The following is a 23825-nucleotide window of genomic DNA, read 5'->3' as shown; positions in this document are numbered from 1 at the left end:
CACAGCAACACGGGATCCGAGCCAAATCTACAATCTACACTACAGCTCATAGCAGTGCCGGATCCTTAACCCACGGAGCAAGGCCAGGGATGGAACCTGCATCCTCATGGATACTAGTCAGGTTCTTAACTAGTAGCAGGAACTCCTCCTGCTCTTCTAAGGACCCTTCTTCTCTTCCTTTCAGAATCATCCGGACAAAAGTGCAGCAACCATTCAACCTCCCCATGGACAGCTGCGTGGCCACCAAGTCCCTGAGCCCAGGACACACACTGAGTGAGTGCCCAGGGCCCTACAGGCACACTCAGCCCCTGGTGCATGCACACACACACACACACACACACAGGCCCATGTGGGCACACACATCAAGTCCCACACAGACACGCCCACACAGACAAAGCCTTGCTGGGATCCCAGGAGGGGTGGAGACACTTCAGGCAAGGACCCTGGCACTAACAGGTCCCCTGACCCCTCCGCACTGGCAGCAGTGCTCTTGGGCGTGTCTTTCCCACATCCTGACCCTTGTCTCTCCCAACTCCAGTCCCTAGCTCAGCTGTGACGCCCCCAGAGTCTCCTCAGTCGGATTCTCTGGGCTCCACCTACTCCATCAATGGGCTCCTGGGGATTGCCCAGCCTGGCAGTGACAGCAAGAGGAAAACGGATGACAGTGAGTGCTGCAGGGACCAGAGGGCAGATTGGGGGCTGGGGGGAGGGGCAGTTTGCTGAGGTTCTGATGGGACAGAATCCCCCTTTAGGTCTTAAAGATAGGCCTATCTTTAAGAGGCCACAGCCCTGAGGCCAGGGAGCCTGGTCCTTTCCCACCCCCAGTGCCCAGTTTGCTCCACAGTCTGGCCCAGGAGATGGGCCAACAGGCCCCCTGAAAGCTTTCTCCCTGCCTGGGGACACCCGCCAGGTGACCAGGACAGCTGCCGGCTGAGCATCGACTCCCAGAGCAACAGCAGCGGGCCCCGCAAGCACCTGCGCACGGATGCCTTCAGCCAGCACCACCTGGAGCCACTCGAGTGCCCTTTTGAGCGGCAGCACTACCCGGAGGCCTACGCCTCCCCCAGCCACACCAAAGGCGAGCAGGTGAGAGCAGCCACGCGCGTGCATGGGAGGTAAGCCGGTGGAGCAGGGGCGGAGCAAGGCATGGTCTCTGCAAGCTCGCTCAGCAGCCTGCTGTCCTGCCATGAGGGCAGCTAGAAATTGCTGAATGGGCTCAGGGCACGTGCTTCCTGCAGCTCCAAGCCTCAGGCATGCTAGCATCTTCCTCCTCATCCTCCCAGCAGCCCTCATGCCTTCCCTCACCCATAGCCTCTAAGCTTAAGAGCAAGGCAACCAGCTGTGCCATCCCCGTGCTGGCGTGGCTTCCCCAGACGGCCGGGTAAGATCCCACAACAATAAAGCCACAGCTCCAGCTTTTACACCATGACTTCAACCAGCACCTCCAGCCCTGCCTCGGGCCCCTCTCGCCTGTGCTCCCTCGCTCCTGCCTGGCTCATGCTCCCCATCACGCCACTCATGTTCACACCTCTCTGCCCCGGCACAAGGTGTGCCCTCCTCGCGGAATGCCTTTCCTCCCACTTCTCCGCCTGGAAAAATACTGCTTGGCCATTATTCGGCAGTTATGACTCAGCTCCAGCATCACCTGGGCCCTGAATCCCTCCCTGCCCTCCAGACTCGCTTCACCCCTCCCCCTGGCCTGTGCTTCTGAACATCCAGCAGACCGCTCCCCAGAACGTACCGGGTATCCTAACCATCGAGTGGACAGAGACGTAGAGACACGGCAGATTTCTTAAGGAGAGCACAGCATCTTGAGACATCTTTTTTATCTCCATCACCTAACACTGTGCCTCTCTTATAATACCCCATAAAAGCATACTGAGGGAACTCCTATCTTGGTTCAGTGGTAAGGAACCTGACTAGTGTCCACAAGGATGCAGGTTCAATCCCTGGCCTCACTCAGTGGGTTAAGGATTCAGCATTGCCCTGAGCTGTGGTGTGGGTCCCAGACGCAACTCGTATCTGGCATTGCAGTGGCTGTGGCATGGGCCAGCAGCTGTAGCTCTGATTTGACCCCTAGCCTGGGAACTTCCATATACTGCACATTTGGCCCTAAAAAGTAAAAAAAAAAAAAAAAAAAAAAAAAAAAAAAAAGCATATTGAGTGAATGTGTTGAAAAATCCAGCCCAGTAAACAGCAAGGGAAGTTTTATTTCAAGTGCTCAGGACAGGTGAAATGGCTTCGCATGGGCTGGCATCTATGAAAAGCTGGCAGAGATGCCAAAGGTACCCCCACCTCTGTCCTGAGCCCAACAAGAGCTCCATGCCTCTGCCCTAACTTCCAGGCCCGCTGGTCTCTCCCTCCATTATCTTCTCTCCACACAAGAGTTGCAATGCCTCTCTCTCTCTCACCCTGCCAGGCCAGCCCGCTGAGGATTTTCGCTAGGGCAGTGTCTGCTCATGCTGTCATTTGATCCAGGAGTGAGGGGAGCCTGTACACCTTTAAGATCTGAGTAGGACAATGGTTACGATGCCGGTAATCAGCTGAACCATTGCCAGTGACCGTCTGGGCTGCTGGACTGGTGCCAGCCCTGCAGCTGGGCAGGCAATCTGCGTCAGCGATTTTATCAGCCTGGGCTGTGGCACCCAGGCACAGTGCAGAGAAAGCTGGCCGTCAGCAGTCCTGGGGAGCGGGCCAGGCGTTCATCCACGAGTCAGCACATCACCCCCCTGGGCGGGGGGAGGGAATGGGGCCGCAGCAGTGGCCCGCTGTGTGAGAAGGGGCCTGCACAGCCCAGAGCCTGGTAGGATAGAGAAACTCCTGCTGCTGAGACCCTGGCTCCATTCCTAAGCCTCCCAAGGGAGCCTGCTTGATTACAAGGAGCCTGCAGCAAGCTGGCAATGTTGAGTCTTGAGCTAGAGGGACCTTAGGGGCCACCTAGTCCAGTCTTTCCATTTGTGCAGAGGTGACCCAGGGCCAGAGAGCGCAGAGAGCGCTTGGGGAAGCAAAGCCCTGTGGAGCTCAGGCCTCCCAGCTCCGGTTTCACTCAACCCAGCTCATGGTCATCAGCTTTGGATATGGTGCTTCTACCTGAGTTCTTATATAAAGACTGGGGAAGAAAAAAAAAAAAAAAGAGTTTAAAATCCAGAACTACTACAAACCGTCACCCTACTGATGAGGAGACAGAGGCTTCATTGTGTCCATCACTCATTCATTCCCTCCCTCGGCCAATCATTCATGTCCCTCCTTGGTGCTGAGGGGCAGGGAGAACCCAGCCTGTGCCCAGAGCTCCTCGTGTCCAGGCCCTGGCCTTCCTCACCCTTGGTGACTGTCAGCGCTGCTAAAGGAAGACTCCATGCTCTCCCACTGAGCACAGGAAGGCCCTCTGGTCCGAGGAGCCAAGGCAGCAGCACAGGTTCTCACCCTTGACCTTAGGATGGGGCGAGGTCATGGCCATCTTTTCTGTAAAATCAACAAAGGGCAAAGCCTTCAACAGAAAAGTCCAGTGGCCTCATTTCCGGTTGGTATGCCACTACCAGGCATAGTCAGGAGTCTACGAAGCACTCGTGCCTGTATTTTACAGGTGCATCAAGAAGCAGATCAATAGGAGTTCCTGCTGTGGCTTAGTGGGTTCAGAACCTGATTAGTATCCATGAGGATGTGGGTTCAGGATCCGGTGTTGCTGTGGCTGGCTGGCAGCTGCAGCTCAGAACTTCCATATGTCATAGGTGCAGCCCTAAAAAGTTAAAAAAAAAAAAATCAACAGATTATGACTATTACAATGACAGAGTCCAATAATTGAGTAGCTTCTGGAGTTCCCATCGTGGCTCATCAGAAACATATCTAACTAGTGTCCATGAGGATGCAGTTTCAATCCCTTGGCCTTGTGGTTTAAGGAGCTGGCAATGCTGTGGCTGTGGTGTAGGCTGGCAGCTGTAGCTCTGATTTGACCCCTAACCTGGGAACCTCCATATGCCAAGGGTACGGTCCTAAAAAGACAAAAAAAAAAAAAAAAAGACTTGAGCAGCCTCTGTCTCTTTGCATAACTCTGAAATAGCTGTTTATTGAGTACGTGTCACCCAGCAGTCTGTGCTAAGCGTTTAATGTAGGTGTATAAAATCTCATTCCATCCTTGCATCAACCTTGTGAAGTATATTCTGTCCTCCCTGTTATACAGGGAGAAGATCAAGGCTCAGAAAGGTCAAGGAGACTAAAGCCACTTGGTCTGGCCACTGCAGAGGCAGGGCTCAAACTTGCCCAAGTGCCAAAACATTGTGCCCCCTGCACCCCAATTCAAGTTCAATCCCAATAAGAAATCCATTCATCACTGGGATGTCTGAGCCATTCAGGGCAACACCCAAAGTTTCTCACTATATAGGTTTGTTTTTCATTGAATTGCCTCAATTTTGGAAAGCTGTAGGATTTCAAGAAGGTATGTGGTGTCAAATCAACCCCTCCATAAAACATCTTAAACTCTTCTTACACTGTCTAGAAATTAAGCCTTGTGTTCAATTTCATGAAGCCAGGCTCTAAGCAACTCCACCCTGCCTAGAAGCAGCCTCCCTCGGGAGGCAAGGAACCAGAGTACCATTTAGTTAGTAATTGCCACTACACAGTAATGGTGCCTTTGTGGCCTCCAGAATTGACTGTGTCTTCTAAAAGTCCCTGGCACGGGAAGGGCTGTGGCTCCTAGGAGAACCCAACTTGATGGAAATTGTTGAAAGCAATTGCCTTTCGAGGAGCAGTTATGTAACCATGGAGCAGGCCTTGATTTCAGTTTTGCCCACTGGTTGACAGGGCGCATGGTTGACATGTGTGACACATGGGGAGCAGGTGTGTGCTGCCTGGTGCCCTGGTGGAAGAGGGGTAAGGTGAGGGGTGGCGTACCCTTGCCTTTAACTGAACAAAATAGTCTTGGGGGGAGCATCACAGGAGATGGCTCTGCCCATGTCAGGGGAAGCCAGGTGGAGTCTAAAAGCGAGGTTTTAATGAAGAAAACTCCCAGGTAGCTGACAAAGAGTTTTTGTTTTTTTCTTTTTTGGCTGCCCCTTGGCATATGGAGCTCCTGGGCCAGGGATCCAATCTGAGCCATGGTCATGACCTAAGTCACAGTTGCAGCAATGCCAGATCCTTAACCCACTGTGCCAGGCTGGGGATCAAACCTGCATCCCAGCACTCCCAGAAGACCCAATTGTGCCGTGGTGGGAACTCCAAGAGTTTTTCAAACAAAATTAACAAAATTAACCCCATGTATCATCTTCAAGTTGAACCTGCACATTTAGATTGGCTTGGATTTGGAGTTTCTCCTGGGGGAAGAAATCCACCTGTTCTGCTGGGGTATCAAGTCTGCCATTTTACTGACGGAGAGGGTGTCTGGGTCAAGATCCAATGTCCTCAGTTTAATGCCTGTTTCATACACACCCGGTCATTTATTTATCTCTCTGGGCTTCAAGCTCTCAACTTATAAAACAGACATAATATCGCTCAACCACACCCCAGGGCTCTCGGGGGCCATGCCTCAGAATAACACAGGCAGTCTTCGCAAATGAAGAAGTGGTCAGAAGGCGCTCCCGTTGTGGCTAGTATCCGTAAGGATGTGAGTTCAATCCCTGGCCTCACTCAGTGGGTTAAGGATCCGGGTTGCTGCGGCTGTGGCTCTGATTTGACCCCTGGTCTGGGAACTTCCATATGCCACAGAAGCAGCCGTAAAAAGGAAAAAAAGAAAAAAGAAAAAACTGGTCAGGATGTTATCAACTGCAGAGCAGTGGCTGAGAATGTGGGCACTTGGCCCAGACCCCTGAGGTTTGAATCCTGGCTCTGCCCCATGAGAGTGTGGGGCAAGTTTCTGGACCTCTCTGCATTTCCAGTCTGGAGAATTAAATGAAAGAATGCAGCGAAGCACTCTGAAGGGTCCCACTTGCCTACTGCCCCCACCCTGCCCTGCATCCAAATAGGGTCAGGAGACCAGAAAGGAGCCGGGAGTCCAGCCGAGGTGTGGTCCTTGGGAGCAGAAGCTCCATTCTGTGCCTGGCCCGCAGGCCACCAGCTAGGGCTCCAAAAGGGAAAATCCTGAGCCTGGGACTGGGAGAAAAACAGTAAGGCTGTGGGTCAGAGTGTAAGAGCCCAGGAAACAGGCCAAGGGGAGTAAAGAATGAGTGGGAATGGGGACAGTGAGGAAGGGCATGTTCCTTGGCGAGAATGGACAGTGGGGTCTCTAGGTAGGCCTGCCGCCCAGAGCCTCTGTGAGCTGACTTCTTTTTGTTCCCCAGGGGCTCTATCCGCTGCCCTTGCTCAACAGCGCCCTGGACGACGGGAAGGCCACCCTGACCCCTTCCAACACACCCTTGGGGCGCAACCTCTCTACTCACCAGACCTACCCCGTGGTGGCAGGTACGATGCCCAGAATCTCCTGGGCCACGCGGCCAAGCTGCGAGGATGGGCTGAGGGGCAGAGCTGGCTGATGGTGAAGGGGAAGGTTTTAGGGTGCTGGGCCGGGAGAGGAGAGGGGGGCTGTGCCGGCTGGGCCTCCAGGTAGGTCCAGAGGGTCTCGTCTTCTATCCTCAGCCCCTCCTCCTCCTGCCCCCCGTCCCTGCCGCGGGGCGCGCGCAGCCCGCGTCTACGCTAGCGGAGGCACAAAAAGGACGTAGAGCGCGCTCGCCCCTCCTCCCCCGACCTGAGGGACACCGCGTAGCCCCTCCCACCCAGCCCCTCCCCCAGCCGCAGGGAGGAGCCCACCCGCCGCCGCCGCCGCCGCCGCCGCCGCCGCAATCCCCAGCCCCATACATCTCATGGCTTGGATTGTGCATGTTCCCACCCCGTCATCTCACACCCCTCTCTCCTTGTTGTCTCCCTCCCTCCGGCAGATCCTCATTCACCCTTCGCCATAAAGCAGGAAACCCCCGAGGTGTCCAGTTCTAGCTCCACCCCTTCCTCTTTATCTAGCTCCGCCTTTTTGGATCTGCAGCAAGTCGGCTCCGGGGTCCCAGCTGGTGCCTCGGTCCCGCCCTTCAATGCCTTTCCCCATGCTGCCTCCGTGTACGGGCAGTTCACGGGCCAGGCCCTCCTCTCAGGTACGACAGGGAGGTCCCGGGCCATGTAGCCATGCGGGGGGCGGGAGGGGGGTTTCTCAGGGCCGGCCGCCAGGCCCCTGGTTTTGGGTAAAGCCCTTTCTCTGGCCCCCAGTCCTGTCCACCATCGCTGATTCCTCTAGCGACTCTTGCTGTCCACCATCGCTGATTCCTCTAGCGACTCTTGAAGGTACAGCAGAGCCAAGCTGTGGGAGGGGCAGGCACTCTGGGGGTGCCTGGAAGTGGGGTGCCTGGCTGATTTCCCGAAACCCGAGGCTCCATGGAAGAGCAGGAAAGGCCAGGAGCCAGGTTCCCTAAAGCTGTGAAAACACACGTGGTCTGGGTAAAACATAGAAAAGAAAAAAAAAAAAAAGAGAGAGAGAGAAAGAGAGAGAAAACTTTGGAGGGAGAAAAGCCTTGGCTTTGCGAGCCCAATTCTGGATCAAATTTCTAAAGACAGAGGGTCAGTCCAGTTGGGTCTCCATAGCGTAACCGTGGTTGTGCCCAGCTTCACGGTGTCACCCTTGGAGGACATTCAAGCAGAGTGACTCACTGACCCCAGCGGTGGAGAAGCAGGGACCTCTGGTCAGGACCCTCACTGGCCTCAAAACATTTAAAGCTGGAAGCGCCTTGGGGGCATTTAGAGCAAATCTCTCCTTACACTGACGGGAGAGGGAAAGGGGCCTGGCCAAGGCCCCTGAATAGGACCAGGGGTCCAGTAGGGTGAGGGCTCGGCCTGCGTGTGCCCAGTGGGTCAGACCCCAGCAGAGCTGGGTCTCCCTGATAGAAGAACATCAGGCAATCTAGCCAGGGTCTGAGCAGCAGCTGAGTCAGAGGTGTTTGGCTTGGGCAGGAGAAGGCCTGAGGGGGAGTGAGGGTGGGGGACAGAGGCCCCTGACAGTCTTTCGATATCTGAAGGACCATCACAAAGATAGAATCTTCAGATGTGGGCCCAAGGCATTGAACCAGGACTCACAGAGGAAGCCAGGAGTGGGGCAGACCAGACCAGGACCAGTGGATTTTCAAACTTACTGGACCTCAGAACACTCTTGTGAAATGCAAGCTTTGATGGGAGCCAGGTCTTCAAACCAGGCAGATGAAGAGTTGCTCTGTCTGAAGTAGGGGCTTTTTCCACTGAAAGCCCTTGAACTTGAAAATCACTGCACCAAAGGAACCAGACCTCTCCCCACCCAGAGGGACCACAGGGTCACCTTATTCAAGTTCACTGACCCTTTCTTATATCTGTCTCTACATTTTATATCTGTCTGGCACCTAGGATTTTTTTTTTTTTTTCTTGTGCATCCCTGCATCTAATGAGGGAGGTCCTCTCAGAAGAGGTGGGCTCAGAGGTAAAGGCTTCATAAAAGAAACCCAGTGTGTGGGCAGAGGCAGCATTTAAGGATCTTAAGCAAGAGGAAAGTGTTGACTCAGAGTGCAGAATTTCAAAAGAGGGTGAAGTCAGCGGAGATGGGTCATTTGTTTTGACCAAAGTAATTTAAGAAGAAAAATCTGTGAGCTGAGTGATGTCAGCCAGAGAAAATGGGACCGGGACAGGAGGGGAGGGAGGCAGAGGAGGAGAAGAAACTGCCATCCACAGTGGGGTGGACCAGCCCAGGCTTCGGGCCTGCCTGCGTGGAGATGGGGAACAGCTCTTCACTTCCTGTGGGAGCTCTGGAGAGGTTTGGCAGGACCAACCAGAGAGGAGAGGGCATGATGGAGGACACTGGGAAGCCGATAAATCAGAGCACAGCCTTGGGTGGTGGTATGAGGTGTTGCTTTGAACAGCCCAGTGCAGACTCCCTGTCCCAAAGCCCCCTGCTCCCTCCCCTTGCTGTCAGCCTTTTTCCAGCAGCAAGCACCCCCTGTCAACATGCAATCAAATCAGGGGGATGCTTCCAACTTCTATGAGCTCTTAGTTTAAAGGACATGCCCTCTCCGGACCACTGTAGGCCTGGGAGGTCACCTCCCCACACACACACCCCATGGGACAGAGCAGCTGACAGCAGACACTTGGTGGTCATGCAGGCAGGGGTGCCCCAGAGCCAGGCCCAGGTGATGCTGAAGGGCATGGTGTGATCCCCGTGAAAGCTGTGGAGGCCAGCCTGAGGGCTGAAGAGGCAGCACAGAGGCAGGGGCTCTGAGAAGAGCAAGTGGTGCCCAGGTTTGGCAGGACTGGGTCCAGGAGGGTCGTGAGAGCAGGAGGCAAGTCAAGGCTGCAGTTCATAGAGCTGGACCAGCCCCGGGGCTCAGACACGAGGCCCATGATGGCTGGCATCCATGCTGAGCCCAAGCGTTGGCCTGGAGCTCCTGCAAGTCTGCGCACCTGCTGCCTCTAGTCAAGACTGGACACAAATATCTACCATGTGGCTGACCCACGGTGAGAGGGCCAGGGGGACGTGGCAGCGAGAAAGCAGATTAGGAAGGAAATGATCTCAAGAGTCTGGAGGCTGGAAACCTATTCAAGGAAGAGATGCACTTGAAGGGGAGTTGCCTTTGTGGCTCAGCGGTTTAAGATCCCGACTAGGTTCCATGAGGATAATATGGGTTCGATCTCTGGCCCCACTCAATGGGGTGGCTGTGGCTGTGGTGTACCTCCAATTCAACCCCTAGCCTGGGAACCTCCATAAGCTGCAGTGTGGACCTAGAAAGACAAAAAAAAAAAAAAAAAAAAAGGAGGAAGGAAGGAAGAGAGGGAGGGAGGAAGGAAGGGAGGGAAGCCAAGACCCAATTGTTCTAATCCCCCCACTTCCCATCATATGTCCAGTCCGAAGACCCAACTTACTGGCTGAGAGCAGCATTGAGGCTGTCCTTGTTCTGGTGGTTCCAGGGCTGACTCCACCTCAGCTGGTGAGAAAGCCCTGACTTTGGTTTTATCATCAAAGAGTCCGTTACACGCCTCCATCCTTTTGTGCAAAATTATATTTAATCCTGCCAAAGAGATGTCTGGATTGCCATAAATTCTCCTAGCTATCAGAGCCAGATAAGGCATTGAAAAGAGGTCACATGGAGGGCAGACATCAAAGGGGGGCAGATAAAGTGCTCTGAAGTCACCTCTACCCTCAGAATTCCTCCGAGTCATGGTTTTCTGATCCTGGTCCCTACCCATATTTAGAGTATTTACCAATCTATCAAGGGTGCTAGTGTTTTCTTCTAGAGCCTCACCTCTCAGCCAGTCAACAACAGCTGTATCTACATCCGCTTCTTAAAAATAAGACTGTATTGGAAGTATATTTAAGAGCAGAGGAGATGGAATTACAAACCAAAGATAAACTTAGGCTGAATTAAAAATTAATTAGGTTAGTCTGGGTTGAAGTGCGTCCAGCTCATGGCTTCTGTGATTTCTAAGAAGGTCGCAAGGTTCTTGGCTTTGGGTGAAGAGATTGCATGTTTAGGGAATTGAAGCAGTCTCTTGGGAACTGATAGGAAGGTTGGTGGTATGGGGTCCAGGGGAAGGCCATCATGAGGACAGTCGCAGCAGGCTTTTCAAAAGGTCAGGTTTCCCTGGGAGAAAGGCTGCAGGAGCCTCTTCCAGCCTCTGACTCAGAAACCTCTGTCCCACTGGGAGAAAATCAGGGGGACTAAGAGGAGATGAAAATTAAAATCCCAAAGTACTGGGAGGCTGACTACTAGAATATTAAGGCTGATGAATTCTTCTTCCAAGAGCAGTGTGGGAGCAAGTTCATGTGGGATGGGACGCACGGGGCCACCTGTGACTAAATTAAATTGGGGCTTCAGGGGAGCTTGTGCCCTGGTACTCTGCCCACTGAGCTGCAAAGCTCCCTTGGCATGTGACAATTGATAGAATGTGTCCATGGCACTAATCAGCATGCACCTGTGGCATGAAACCCTGGCTCTGAATAATGCTGATAACATCATGGTCATAGTAATAAGGTGCATGTGGCCGCTCTTATTCTTTTTTCCCTATGTTGCATGGGAAACTGAGGCTGGAGGCATGTAAGATGCTGGTCTCAGGGCATCTGGAAAATGGGTGGTAGAGGCAGAATAAAGACAGATCCTCAGGTTCGTAGCCCCTTCCTTCTGGAGGAAGGGCAGAGGTCCAGTAGGCCTGGTCTTGTTGGTTGACACCCCAGGCTTGGTTCCAGAAGCCCATCCCAGTCTATCCCCATCTTGATTTAGTGTCTGGCCTTGCTAATTAAGCGCTCTTACCTACTGCTGTATCTCCAAGTGCTTGGAAAAGTACCTAGGACATGAGAGTTGCTCCATCAGTATTTGTTGAATGAATAATGGTCTTCAGGGCATCTCTAGGAATAGAGATAAGGAGTCAGTTACTGATATGTTGACAGTATGCAAGCTTTCGTGGGATATCATTTCCCTTTCATTATTATGAGGCACCCCCTGGAGAGGCTGCCAAGGACCTCAGGGGGACTGATGGGAGGAAAGTTGGACAAATATTGCACTGGAGCGTATGTGCTTGGTAAGTGGGTTGATGCAGAAGTCCTAGGAGAAAAAGCAACTTCCTGTGTGGAAGAGGTAAAGACGTTCGGGTAACACAGTGGCTCTCATTCAGAGGTGATTTTGCCCCTCTAGGGAGATCTGACAATATCTGAGGCATTTGTGTTTATTAAACCGGGTTGAAACTGCTCAGGGCATTTCATGGGTAGATACCAGGGACCCTGCTCAGCATCCTAAAATGCACAGGACAGCCCCCCACAGAGAATTCCGGGGTCCCAAGTGTCAGTAGTGCTCATAAACATCACCAGGAACCAGGATGACCAAACAATATCATCATTCAAACTGGGGCATTGGAGTTCCCGTCGTGGCACAGTGGTTAACGAATCCGACTAGGAACCATGAGGTTGCGGCTTCAGTCCCTGCCCTTGCTCAGTGGGTTAACGATCCGGCGTTGCCGTGAGCTGTGGTGTAGGTTGCAGACGTGGCTCGGATCCCGAGTTGCTGTGGCTCTGGCGTAGGCCGGTGGCTACAGCTCCGATTCAACCCCTAGCCTGGGAAGCTCCATATGCCGCAGGAGCGGCCCAAGAAATAGCAACAACAACAAAAAAACAACAAAAGACAAAAAAAAAAAACTGGGGCATGTTGGAGTTCCCGTTGTGGCTCAGTGGTTAACAAATCTGCCTAGGAACCATGAGGTTGCAGGTTCAATCCCTGGCCTTGCTCAGTGGGTTAAGGATCTGGCGTTGCCATGAGCTGTGGTGTAGGTTGCAGATGTGGCTTGGATCCTTCGTTGCTGTGGCTGTGGCGTAGGCTGGCAGCTGCAGCACTGATTAGACCCCTAGCCTGGGAACCTCCATATGCTGCAGGAGTGGCCCTAGAAAAGGCAAAAAGACAGGGGGAAAAAAAAAAACTGGGGCATGTTGAGAGTGAAACTGGCATTATTAATAAATGTGCTGGGACAGTGGTCACAACCTCGGCAGGCCAAGATATATTGTCGCCTTGCCAGGAATCCTTGGGTGAGGGAGAATGTGATGGGTCTGCAGGACGTGGGGTAGTGGAAGAAGGGATGTGGGTGAAGGACTGTGGTTGTTGGCACGTGGTGTCAATGGAGAGAAACTCACCAGGCCAGTTAGTCAGTTAGGCAGGGTGTCCAGAATGGGGGCCTTTTCTTTTCTTTTCTTTTTTTTTTCAGGGCTGCATCTACAGTATATAGAAGTTCCCAGGCTAGCGGTCAAATCAGAGTTGCAGCTGCTGGCCTACACCACAGCTCAAGGCAATGCTGGATCCTTTACCCACTGAGTGAGGCCAGAGATTGAACCTACATCCTCATGGATGCTAGTTGGGCACATAACCCACTGAGTCACAAAGGGAACTCTCAGAATGGGAAGCTTTGACTACTTGATGTGGAGGAGAGGCAGAGCCAGGGAAATCAGGACTTCACAGAGCAGACTCTGTGTCACCAAGGCAAGGGGATCACCCACGAATTATTGGTAAACGAAAAGAGAGATGGTTGTCTGTTTTGCTGAAAATGGTTCTTTTCAGGAATAAGATGGACAGATGTCAATGGCGCACAGTAATGTGTAAACACTGTCTGTCTGCCCGTATCTCCTTTCTAGGTCAGGAGTAAGCAGTACGTTTCATGACTGCAATAGGTCCTACTCACCTGAAAGGCCAGGTTGAGGAGCAGGAACCCCTCCTCTGGCTCAGTGGGAAGGAGTGCGGCAAGTGATTAGCAATGTCTGCCACAGGTCTGCAAAAGGAGAAGGATGGGCCAACAAGCCTCCCCTTCGCCATCCCTACAGGGGGCCTTATTCTTGGGTCTCCTCTAAGCTGGCCCTGAAAGGGAGTGAGCTCTGAGTCCAGCGGCCTTTCCGTGTGTTTACTTAGGCCTCTGTGTTGGCTGCTATGTGGATGTGATAGGGGACCCCAAAGACCCAGAGGACATAGCCCCCAGCCTCCCTCCAAAGCCATCACACTGTAATGGGTGGAATATGATTCATATAAAGAGCATCATTGGAGGACAGGGCACAATACAAGACTGCAGAAGCCAGTGCCCCCTACGTGGTGGAGCCAGTGGCCTGGTGAAGGCCAGCAGAGGAGAAGGGAGCTTGGGCTCAGAGGAGAAGGGAAGAAAGAATGGCTTGGAAGAGAGTGGGAACAGCAGAGCAAGGACTCGCAGAGCCTCAGGGGAGCAAGACAAGTACAGGAGCCCACAATCATCCCCTAATGACCCTTTGCTGTATTTTCCAGGGCGAGAGATGGTGGGGCCCACGCTGCCTGGATACCCACCCCACATCCCTACCAGTGGACAGGGCAGCTATGCCTCTTCTGCCATCGCAGGCATGGTGGCAGGTAAGGGGAGGGGCTGGGCAGAGGGGAGGCATTGTAAAGAGGAAGTGGTGGTCCCAGGTGGAGCAAGAGGGGACAAGAGGTATCATGTGCCCCACCCCTAGACTTCCCGAAGGGCATAGGAGGATGCATCTTCTTGGAAATGCCTGGAGAAAAGACCTGAGTGCAGTTCTGGCTCCTCAGCTCTTCCCAGCTCAGTCCCCTTCTTCCCAGATGCTCCCATATTCCCCACCATGATGAAACCGGGAGGGACTGAGACAGACTGGTGTCCAGGTGGGAACTCTGCCATTTCTTGTGGTGATGAGTGAGTGAGGCTTGATGGAGAGCCCTCTGGGGGCCATCAAAACACTCTGAGCTATGGGAGTTCCCATTGTGGCTCAGCAGTAATGAACCTGACTCATATCCATGAGGATGTGGGTTCCATCCCTGGCCCTCACTCAGTGGGTTAAGGATCCGGCGTTGCTGCAGTGTTGGTCTCAAATGTACCTTGGATCTGGCGTTGCTTTGGCTGTGGCCTAGGCTGGCAGCTGCTGTTCTGATTCGACCCTTAGCCTGGGAACTTCCATATGCTGCAGGCGTGGGTCTAAAAAGAATAAAAACAAAAACAAAACAACACTCTGAACTAAACCTAAGCCCAGCCTTCGAGTAACTGTGGTCTCCCAGTTATTCAGCTCTAATGAGTTTGCCCATGCTGTCAAATCCGAACATGAATGGTGTTGGTGAGGATGGTGATGAAGATGGCGGAGCCACAGCCATGTTCACCCCATGCTCACTCGAGCCTGCACAGACAGGACCCATGGCCTGGGTACCCCAAAGGTACTCCTCTAGAGTGTGAGGTGAGCGGTGCCTTTCCCCCCATCTTCACTTGGACTGTCCTGGAATTTTCAGGGAACCAAGTTACCAGGATCTTGGACACTTGAGGACAGTGGGTTTCTTTAGGTGCATCTCACTCTTTTAGGAACTGTAGAGGAAGGATTCAAGGATGGATAGGGTAGAATGGAGCCCTTTCCACTGGTCGGAGAGGCCTGAGGACTTGGAGCATCTGGAAGGGGTTCTGATGAATCAAGGTGTCTGTGACCCCCTTGCCAGCCCTGGGCCAGTGTCTCTGGCTCAGGATATTCACCCAGGCCTGCTTCTCTGCCCTCCTCCCTGCCCCTGCTGACAGGGGTGATTCTCTGCCAGCCACCCACTCTGGGTGCCCTGTGCCAGGCAGGTGGGCTGGGCTCTCCCAGGCAGAGAGAGGGGAGGGAGGAGTGAGGGAGGGAAGGGGCCTCTGAGCTCCTGGGAACCCGCTGAGCTGGCACTTGTTGCTGCCTGGTTACCGTGGCGATGTGCTTAATGCAGCGTTGAAAATACAGAATACTGACTCCTCTCTCCCTCCTGGCCCCGGATTCCCTCCCTCCCTCCCTTCCTCTTCTGGAGCGTGAAATGAGATTGGTCAAGATAAAAAAGGAAAAGATTCGGTTATTTTTTTAAGAGTGTGGATAATGGGGCCTCTCAATCAAAATCCCAGGCTCCAGTCGGCTCCCCCCCATCCCCCTTCCAACCTCTCCACCTCTCCCCGCCGGCTGCTTAGGGGAGGAGGAAGCTGAAAGCACAGGCTTTTCTCTTAATTATGACTCATTCCCCTGAGGGCAGACCCAGGGCAAGGGGTTCCTGGGGCCCAGAATCTGACCTGTGAGGGAGCTGGAAGGCGAAGGCCTCTCATCAAAGGCCCTTAGGTTGTTTCCATAAAGACCTCATCCTGAGTGGGTTTCATGGAAAAAATAAATAAATAATACAAGTACAGCATATGGACTACAAGGGAATTGCAAGAGAGGGCTTTCCTGGCATGGTGCATGGGCTCCCAAGAAGTTACACGCAAATCAGTTTTCAGAAAATGGAATATTTGGAGTTCCTGTTGTGGCTCAGTGGTTAATGAATCCGACTAGGAACCATGAGGTTGCTAGTTTGATCCCTGGCCTTGCTCAGTGGGTTAAGGATCTGGCATTGCCTTGAGCTGTGGTATAGGTCACAGACGTGGCTCCCATCCCATGTTGCTGTGGCTGTGGCTGTGGCTGGCGGCTATAGCTCCGAGTGGACCCCTAGTCTGGGAAGCTCCATATGCCGTGGGTGCAGCCCTGAAAAGACAAAAAGGAAGGAGGGAGGGAGGGAGGGAGGGAAGAAAAGAAAAGAGAAAAGAAAAGAAAAGAGAAGAGAAGAGAAAAGAAAGGAAAAGAAAAAAAGAGAGAAGAAAAGAGAAGAGAAAAGAAAAGAAAAAAAGAGAAGAAAAGAGAAAAGAAAAGGAAAAAAAGAGAAGAGAAAAGAAAAGAAAATGGAATATTATTTAAATGATCCCCTGGTTCCTAAGAACTCCATGATGCCAGTGAATTCTTAAGGAATTTTTTTGTAGGAAAAAAATATTTGTCCATCTCTTACCAGTGGTCACAATTTCCTACTTGACTGAATGGGGATTCCGTCCATTAAAATCAATAAACCTTCACTGAGCATCTACTGTGTGCTAGGTGTATACAAAATGCTCATAGCAAGGCATACCAATGGCATTCTTCAATCAATTGTGGAAGGAAGGAAGAAATCATTTATCACATACTTTCTGTGCACCTGGCCATTCATAGATATGTTTATTTCTCATTAATCTTCACCTTAAGACTGGGAAGCTGGAATGATCTTAGTTTTATGGAGATAAGGAAACAAGCTTAGAAAAACAAAGTGGTGGGGAGTTCCCGTCGTGGCGCAGTGGTTAACGAATCCGACTAGGAACCATGAGGTTGCGGGTTCGGTCCCTGCCCTTGCTCAGTGGGTTAACGATCCGGCGTTGCCGTGAGCTGTGGTGTAGGTTGCAGACGTGGCTCGGATCCCGCGTTGCTGTGGCTCTGGCGTAGGCCGGTGGCTACAGCTCCGATTCGACCCCTAGCCTGGGAACCTCCATATGCCGAGGGAGCGGCCCAAGAAATAGCAACAACAACAACAACAACAAAGACAAAAGACAAAAAAAAAAAAAAACAAAGTGGTGTGCTCCAGGTTATAATCATACTAAGTGGCTGGGTTGTTCCACCACAGTTCTTTTTATTTCAAATCTAGGGTTCTTTCCACTATGCTACACTGCCTCCCACCACACCAGAAGCAGTGATACAAGCTGTAGGACCAGAATACAGATTTCTCTTGTCCATTCATCTTCTGTTTTGCATGCTAATTGTTGTGTTGTTGTTTCTTCCACATTAACACAGTTAATAACCCCCTTACCAGTCCCGGAGCTGAACTGACAACCCTAGATAGATGATCTCTCCAGCTTCATTCATTCCTCTTGATATTTTTCCATGCATCCATGCATCTTCACATCCATTCTTCCATCCTTCATCCTTCCTTCATCCATCCTTTCTTCCATCTCTCCATCCATCTACACATCCGTCAGTCTGTCTTTCATCCATTCTTCTTCCCTCATCCATCCTTCTATCCCTCTATCCATCCATCCATCCATCCTTCCATCCTTCCATCTATCCATCATCCACGCTTCCATCATCCATCCTTTCAACCATTCACTACTTTTCATGTAAAAAATAGTGGTTGAGGAACTATGGTATGAGATGCTGGGGATGTAGTCGTGAATAAGACAGGTTCCTCTATTCATGGAGCTTGCAGCCTAATACTGGGGGAAAAAAATATAGTACAAACAACAAATAGATAAAGAAGGTAACTTCAGATAGTGATAAGCACTAGGAAGACAGTCAAATGGAATGATGTAATAAAAAGCCACAGGGAGAGAAGATAAATACTTTCGATTGGGTGATTAGGAAAGGCCTCTCTGAGAAGGTGTTCAGAATGGTCAGCCAAGTGATAAACTGGGGCGGACCATCCCCAGTCCAAAAGAACAGCAAGTGCAAAGGCCCCAGGACAGGAACGAGTTTAGCATGATCACACAGAGAAAGAGGGTGAGTATATCCAAGAACGGTGAGTGAGAGGAACAAGCACTGCAAGATGAGGAGATGTGGGGAGTGGATGGGTTGAATTTTAAGACTACTCATGCCACTGGGAAAACAGATTATAGAAAGTCAAAAGAGGAAAACACAGAGACCGGTTAGAGAAGGGACAGTTGCAGTTGTTCACACTAGACATGGCAGTGGTGTGGGCCAGGGAAGTAGCAGAGGAGGGGGGGAAAGAGACGTGGATGGTGGCAGCAAGGAGGTATGGGGGGGATTGGAGGAAGAAGAGGAAGAGCATCAGGCATGTGGAAGTCAGGTGTTCCACTGGGTCATGTTAGGATTGAAACACCTCCTAACTACCCAGGTGAATACATCAGTAGGCACATGATGAATGTCTGAAGTTGGCAAAGAATCCTGACTAGGGTGTACACAGAGCTGTTATTTAATATCAAGGGATGACACAAGATCACGAGAAAGAAGGTGTGGATGGAAAATCACAGAAGGCTCACAAACCAAGCCTGGGGGTTCTTCAACATTCAGAGGGGTAGCAGCAAAGGAGCCAGCAAGGCCAGAGAAGAGGAAAAGTCCCTGGGTTAGGAGGCAGCCATGAGCGTGGGCATCGTGAAACCCAAAGGTGTGGTGGGAGTGACCAACTGAATCAAAATCTGCTGAGAGACTGGGGGCGGTGATGGACATGAACAAAACCATTGCAATGATCGGGGTAGAGGTTGTGGGAGTTTAAGGGGATCAGCATTGGCTCCTTTGGAGGGGGGTGAAGAAGGGAGAGCAGAGAAGGGCTGGTAGCTGGAGAGGAATGTGGGAAAAGAGGACTTTTAAAAGAGAAGAGAGCAGGGCATGTTTGCTGGCTAAGGTAGCAATGAGTTGGAAAGAGAGAATTGATGAAGAGTGAAGAGAAGGGCTAAATTGGAGGAGGCAAGTCCTGAGGAAGATGGGTGGGACAGAACGCAGAGCAAAGAGGATGGGCTGGCCTTTCACAGGTGCAGGGATGTCTCTTCTGCTGTGGCTGCAGGTGGGTTTGCAGAGCCGATGGTAGGTAGATGCTGCTCCCTGGAGTGTACCACCTCCTGAGCCCCATCCCCTACCCCACCTTCTGTATGAACCTAGCAGATAGGTCCTCTGTCATTGTGTGTTCCATCAAAGAGCATGTGAGTGAGTGAGTGAATAAGTGACACAGGCAGAGGGCAAGCACCTTGTATTCCCGCCTCTCTTCCTGTCCTTTGGAGCCAGCTGTGGGCTGTGGTTGGCATTGGGCTGGGAGCAGAGGGGGGAATAAAGGCACGAGGTCGCTTGCTGTGTAGCCAGTGTAGAATCGGCTTCCTTCTAGGGTACACTTAACCCAGGGAGGTGTGGGGTGTCCCACTGGGTACAGGAAAGAGCCCTGGAGTAGGCATGGGGGGGCCGGGGGACTGGCACAACCTCTCATGGAGCATGTGGCCTGTGGCAAATGTCTTTCCTTGAGCAGTGGTGAGGTCATTTATTCGCTTCCTTTCTTTCCCTTTGCTTTTTTTCCTCCCTGCCCTCTTTTTTTTTCCGCTTTTTAGGGCCACACCTACGGCATATGGAAGTTCCCAGACTAGGGGTCAAATTGGAGCTGCAGCTGCCGGCCTACACCACAGCCACAGCAATGCCAGATCCGAGCCACATCTGCAACCTACACCACAGCTCGTGGCCATGCCAGATCCTTAACCTGATGAGCGAGGCCAGGGACGATACCCGCATCCCCATGGATACTAGTCAGGTTCATCATCTCTGAGCCACGGTGGGCACTCCATCCCTCCCTTCTTTTACATGTATTTTTTGTGTGTCTGACTTGCCTTAGACTTAGTCCCTGCCCCTAAGGAACTTCCTGTGTTACTGCCTGTTGCCTGCCATTCCTCCTGTGCAGCTGTCTCTTTCTCTGCCAGGGAAGCGGCCCCCACTGGCGCCAGTTCAGTCTTTAAACTGGTTGGATGATGGCCGGTGTGAGGCTCTGTTGAGCTTTATTTGAGCATCCATCTAATGGAACAATCATAAGAACCAGCGTTTCTTGACTGCTTTTTATATTCCAAGCCTGGTGCCCATAAGCATTTGAAGTGCGTTATCTAACTGAATCCTTGCCAAAACCCTATGAGTTAGGAATAGTAATTTGCCCCATTTTATAGATGAGGAAACCAAGGCTCAGAGGGATTCAGTGACTTGTCCAAGGCCACACAGCTAGGAAGTGGGCCATGAAGAGTTGACTCCAGGCAGGCTGCCTCCAGAGTCTGGGAGAGACCAGGAGCCCCAGAAGGCACTTGGCTCAAAGGAGCAGATGGAATCTGGAAGGCAGTGTGGACCATTCATCGGAGCTCAGGGCTGGCAGGAACCTAGCTTTGGGGATGGAATTGTTTCCTAAGGGCATAAATGGATTATCTGAAATTTAGAGTTAAGAGCCTTCCGGTCAACCTCTGCTCTGCCATTTCCCAGGTGTGATTTGAGGCGAACTCCTTAATCGTGCTGTGCTCCGATTTCCTCTTCTGTAAATTGGCCCTATTAATGAGCGCTTCATAGGAAGACTAGGAGAATAAGGGGGAGGAGTGTGTGGGAAAGGGGTTTGCCTGCTTTAAACTCTGTCCTGAGTCCCACCAGTACTTGGGGTGGTCTGCTCAGCTTGGTCATTGTTATTTAAAGGAATACCTTTTTTTCTTTTTTTTTCTTTTAGGACTGCACTCACAGCATATGGAAGTTCCCAGGCTCAGGGTCAAATCAGAGCTGCAGCTGCCAACCGACACCACAGTCATAGCAGTGCCGGCTCCCAGCCTTATCTGTGACCTACACTGCAGCTCACGGTAATGCCCAGTCCTTAACTTACTGGGCTGGGCCAGGGATCAAGCCTGCATCCTTATGGTTACTAGTCAGGTTCTTAATACTCTGAGCCACAACGCAAACTCCTGTAGGCCACCAAGTTTATACTTATTGAGTCCTTCCATGATCGCTAACCCCCCCCTCACTCACACTGGCCCCTCCTGGAAAGGCTTTATTTATTTATTTTATTTTATTTTATTTTATTTTATTTTATTTTATTTGGTCTTTTTGCCTTTTCTGGTGCCACTCCCATGGCATATGGAGGTTCCCAGGCTAGGGGTCCAATCGGAGCTGTAGCCGCCGGCCTACACCAGAGCCACAGCAACGCGGGATCCAAGCCGTGTCTGTGACTGACACCACAGCTCACAGCAACGCCAGATCCTTAACCCACTGAGCAAGGCCAGGGATCAAACCTGCAACCTCATGGTTCCCAGTCGGATTCATAAACCACTGAGCCACAATGGGAACTCCTGGAAAGGCCTTTTTACAGAAGGCCCAGGCAGGTAGAATTGGTTAGAACCTGGGCCCTGGAGTCACAGCACAGCTTCCAAACTCCACCAAATCCTCCAGCTGTGTGAGCTCCTGCAGATCCCCAAGCCTCTCTTTCTTCATCTGGAAAATGGGTGTAATAACAACGCCTGCCTCCTGGGGTTTCTCTGAGGCTGAGCTTGTCAGGGCTGTACCTCCAGAACCTGATAGAAAGGGCATTGCCTAGATGATGCAGACGGAGGGGCTCTGGAAGGGCTGATGGAGGGCCCTTCCCAGCTCTCACTCTCCAAGCCCTGGCTCCACCTGTCCCCTGGGATGCCAGTCCTGCAGGCCCTTGTCCCCATCGTCCCCAGCCTTCCATTGATGCTGTGTACCTCATGGGGGGGGGTCTCTTACCTGTGTGCCTCCCACAGGAAGCGAGTACTCTGGCAACACCTACGGCCACACCCCCTACTCCTCCTACAGCGAGGCCTGGCGCTTCCCCAACTCCAGCTTGCTGAGTAAGTCGCCCTCTGCTGAGCAGGGCAGGTCAGGGGGGCACGGCTGGGCCAAAAGTTGCCTGAGAGCTGGGAGGCCCCTCTAGGTGGAGGGCCTGGGGAGACAGGTGTTGTCCATAATGCAGGCAGGTAGAGAGAAGGCAGGGTACCAGCTTGTCTAGGGGAAGAGGCAGAAGGGAGAGAGAGTTCCGTGCATCGCTCTCCCTTCTCCTTCCCAAGGACATGTTCATGAACTCTTTGCTTTGTGTGAGATTCAGGGCTTGGGCCTTGGGAGGGCAAGGGTGGACTCCTGAGAAGTCTTGGAGGGGGTTCCCTGCCTTCCGGGACCCAGGGTCCTACAGCTGCAGACTCTGGCGCAGGTGTGCCCTGCCTGCGTGTGGCTGCCCCCTGCCGGGGAGCATGCTGATTGCAAACAATGCCATCCTGTCATTGCCATCTAAGTGTCCATTCCTGTTCCTCAGACCCTGCCCTCTCCTCCCAATACCCCGAGATGTTCCAGAAATGACTAGGAGTCTGATTGACCTGGCTGGTGTTTACCAGATGGGCTCAAGCCACCCTTCTGTTCAGTTTAGCCAGAAAAGATGAGACCGTTGAGATATTCCTCCTCCAAGAAGCCTTCCCAGGCTTCCCATCCTGCAGGTGTGCAGAGCCTCCAGGTGGGGGGGCCCTCAAATGCTCATCCCCCTTGCCAATCAGAATCCAATTCCCCCTCTTCCCCCCAGTTCCTAAGAAGAAGCTTCTGTGACCTCACACCTTTCTGGCAAGACTGGAGAAGGCCCCAATTATGCCCAGTGTACTTGGCACTTTGGGGTTCCAGATGTAACTGCTCCCTCTGGTCCTCTCCCTGATACCAGATGGTTGAAGGTCAAAGGAGTTGTGGGGGAAGGGCAAGGAGCCACTGTTCTCCTTCTGGCCAGAAACTCAAAGGTGAGGCCAGAGGAGGAGGAAATAGGGCCAGAGAGGAGTTAATCTTTGATGGTCAGATAGGCCAGGAGGCTCAATGATTAACTTGTGCTGTCTTAAAGGTTAGCAGATGCAGGGGAGGGCTGTGGTGCCATTTCCCCTCCTGATCAGCAGTGATGTTCTTATTTTTCTTTAACGTATCCAGGTTCCCCATATTATTACAGTTCCGCATCAAGGGCGAGTGCACCGCCCACCACCGCCACGGCCTTTGACCATCTGTAGTTGCCATGGGGACAGTGGGAGCCACCGAGCCACAGGAGGACTCAGTCTGGGACAGGCCCCAGAGAGTCACACAAAGGAATCTTTATTTATTACATGAAAAATAACCACAAATCCAGCATCGCGGCTCACTCCCTGTGTGGTGGATTTAATGAACCGTGAGAGACAGGACGACTCTGGAGAAGGCCGCACTGTCCTCCAAGACTCCTTAATGAGGGCCCGGGAGTCCCAGGAAGAGAGAACCGCCCCCCCCCCCACCCCCGTTCCAAAGAGACAGAATTGGAGGAGCGATGTGGAGAGAAGAGGGGACAGCAAGGAGCTTGGGGGGGATGGCACAGGGACCCACGACAACAGCGGGCTTGGGGGCCACACAGGCGCCTTTGTGGCTCCACCGTCGACCCGCTCTAGCAGTTGTGGGCTGGGAGGGCTTCTGTCCAGCCTACCAACCACAGGGGCGCGAAGGCCCTCCCCACCAACCACTCAGAGTCACCTTCTCTATGCAGCTTGCTAGGCTCTTCCTGCCCCTCCCTCTGGGCCACGGGTTGAGGACTGGGTCTGGCCAAGCAGGAGCTCCACCTGGTGGTCACCGCCCTCGTAGCCGCGGCTGTGAATGCAGCGCCATCCCAGGAGCCCCTCCCCCATTACAGACCAGCCTATTGCCCCTAGAGACAGACATTCCAAGGCGCCCGGGCTCCTGGGGGTGGGGTGCGGCCCAGGCCAGGGCGGGCCAGGAACAGCACCTGGAGACCTGCCTCTGCTCCCAGCGGCCCTGTCAAACCTGCTGCCGAAGGCGAAGCCCGCAGCTACCCAAGACACCTTAGGATGACGCCCCCAAACCTGCCGTGGAGGTTCCCTCTCTGGCCCCACAGCTCCTCCCCGCCCCCAACCCCCAGGCCTGACTGTAAATACTGTAAATGAGGCTCTGCTTGAGTCAAGCTTCCCTCTTCCTCTCAGTGAATTGTCTCCCTGCCTTATTGGTCTTCTCTTCCTTGACGCTTCTTTCTTTTTTTAAAGATCACCCACCATTGCCACATGACTCAATAAACCATTACTCTTGGTCTCCA

The 23825-nt window shown here is 52.6% G+C and overlaps 1 protein-coding gene across 7 annotated transcripts in view; it reads left to right on the top strand.

Annotated features, from left to right (window-relative positions):
- Positions 1-23825, top strand: part of PAX8 (paired box 8) — a 61341-nt gene extending 37516 nt beyond the window's left edge. For 2 of the 7 annotated variants that reach the window (XM_047766144.1, XM_047766143.1), the window contains exons 5-12: positions 185-273; positions 539-664; positions 911-1086; positions 6270-6390; positions 6943-7070; positions 13731-13832; positions 21496-21582; positions 22688-23825. In XM_047766144.1, the coding sequence (XP_047622100.1) occupies positions 185-273; positions 539-664; positions 911-1086; positions 6270-6390; positions 6943-7070; positions 13731-13832; positions 21496-21582 (829 nt within the window). In that variant the 3' untranslated portion in view covers positions 22688-23825. Of the gene's footprint in view, positions 1-184; positions 274-538; positions 665-910; positions 1087-6269; positions 6391-6863; positions 7071-13730; positions 13833-21495; positions 21583-22687 lie in introns of all 7 variants that reach the window. The other 5 variants (XM_047766142.1, XM_047766141.1, XM_047766146.1 and 2 more) reach the window with 3 other exon arrangements.

The sequence above is a fragment of the Phacochoerus africanus genome, unplaced genomic scaffold, assembly GCF_016906955.1.
Source record: "Phacochoerus africanus isolate WHEZ1 unplaced genomic scaffold, ROS_Pafr_v1 Scaffold_5, whole genome shotgun sequence".
NCBI classification, from domain to species: Eukaryota; Metazoa; Chordata; class Mammalia; order Artiodactyla; family Suidae; genus Phacochoerus; species Phacochoerus africanus.
Note: the sequence above shows the minus strand (reverse complement) of the source record. Positions and strands in the feature narration are given on the sequence as shown.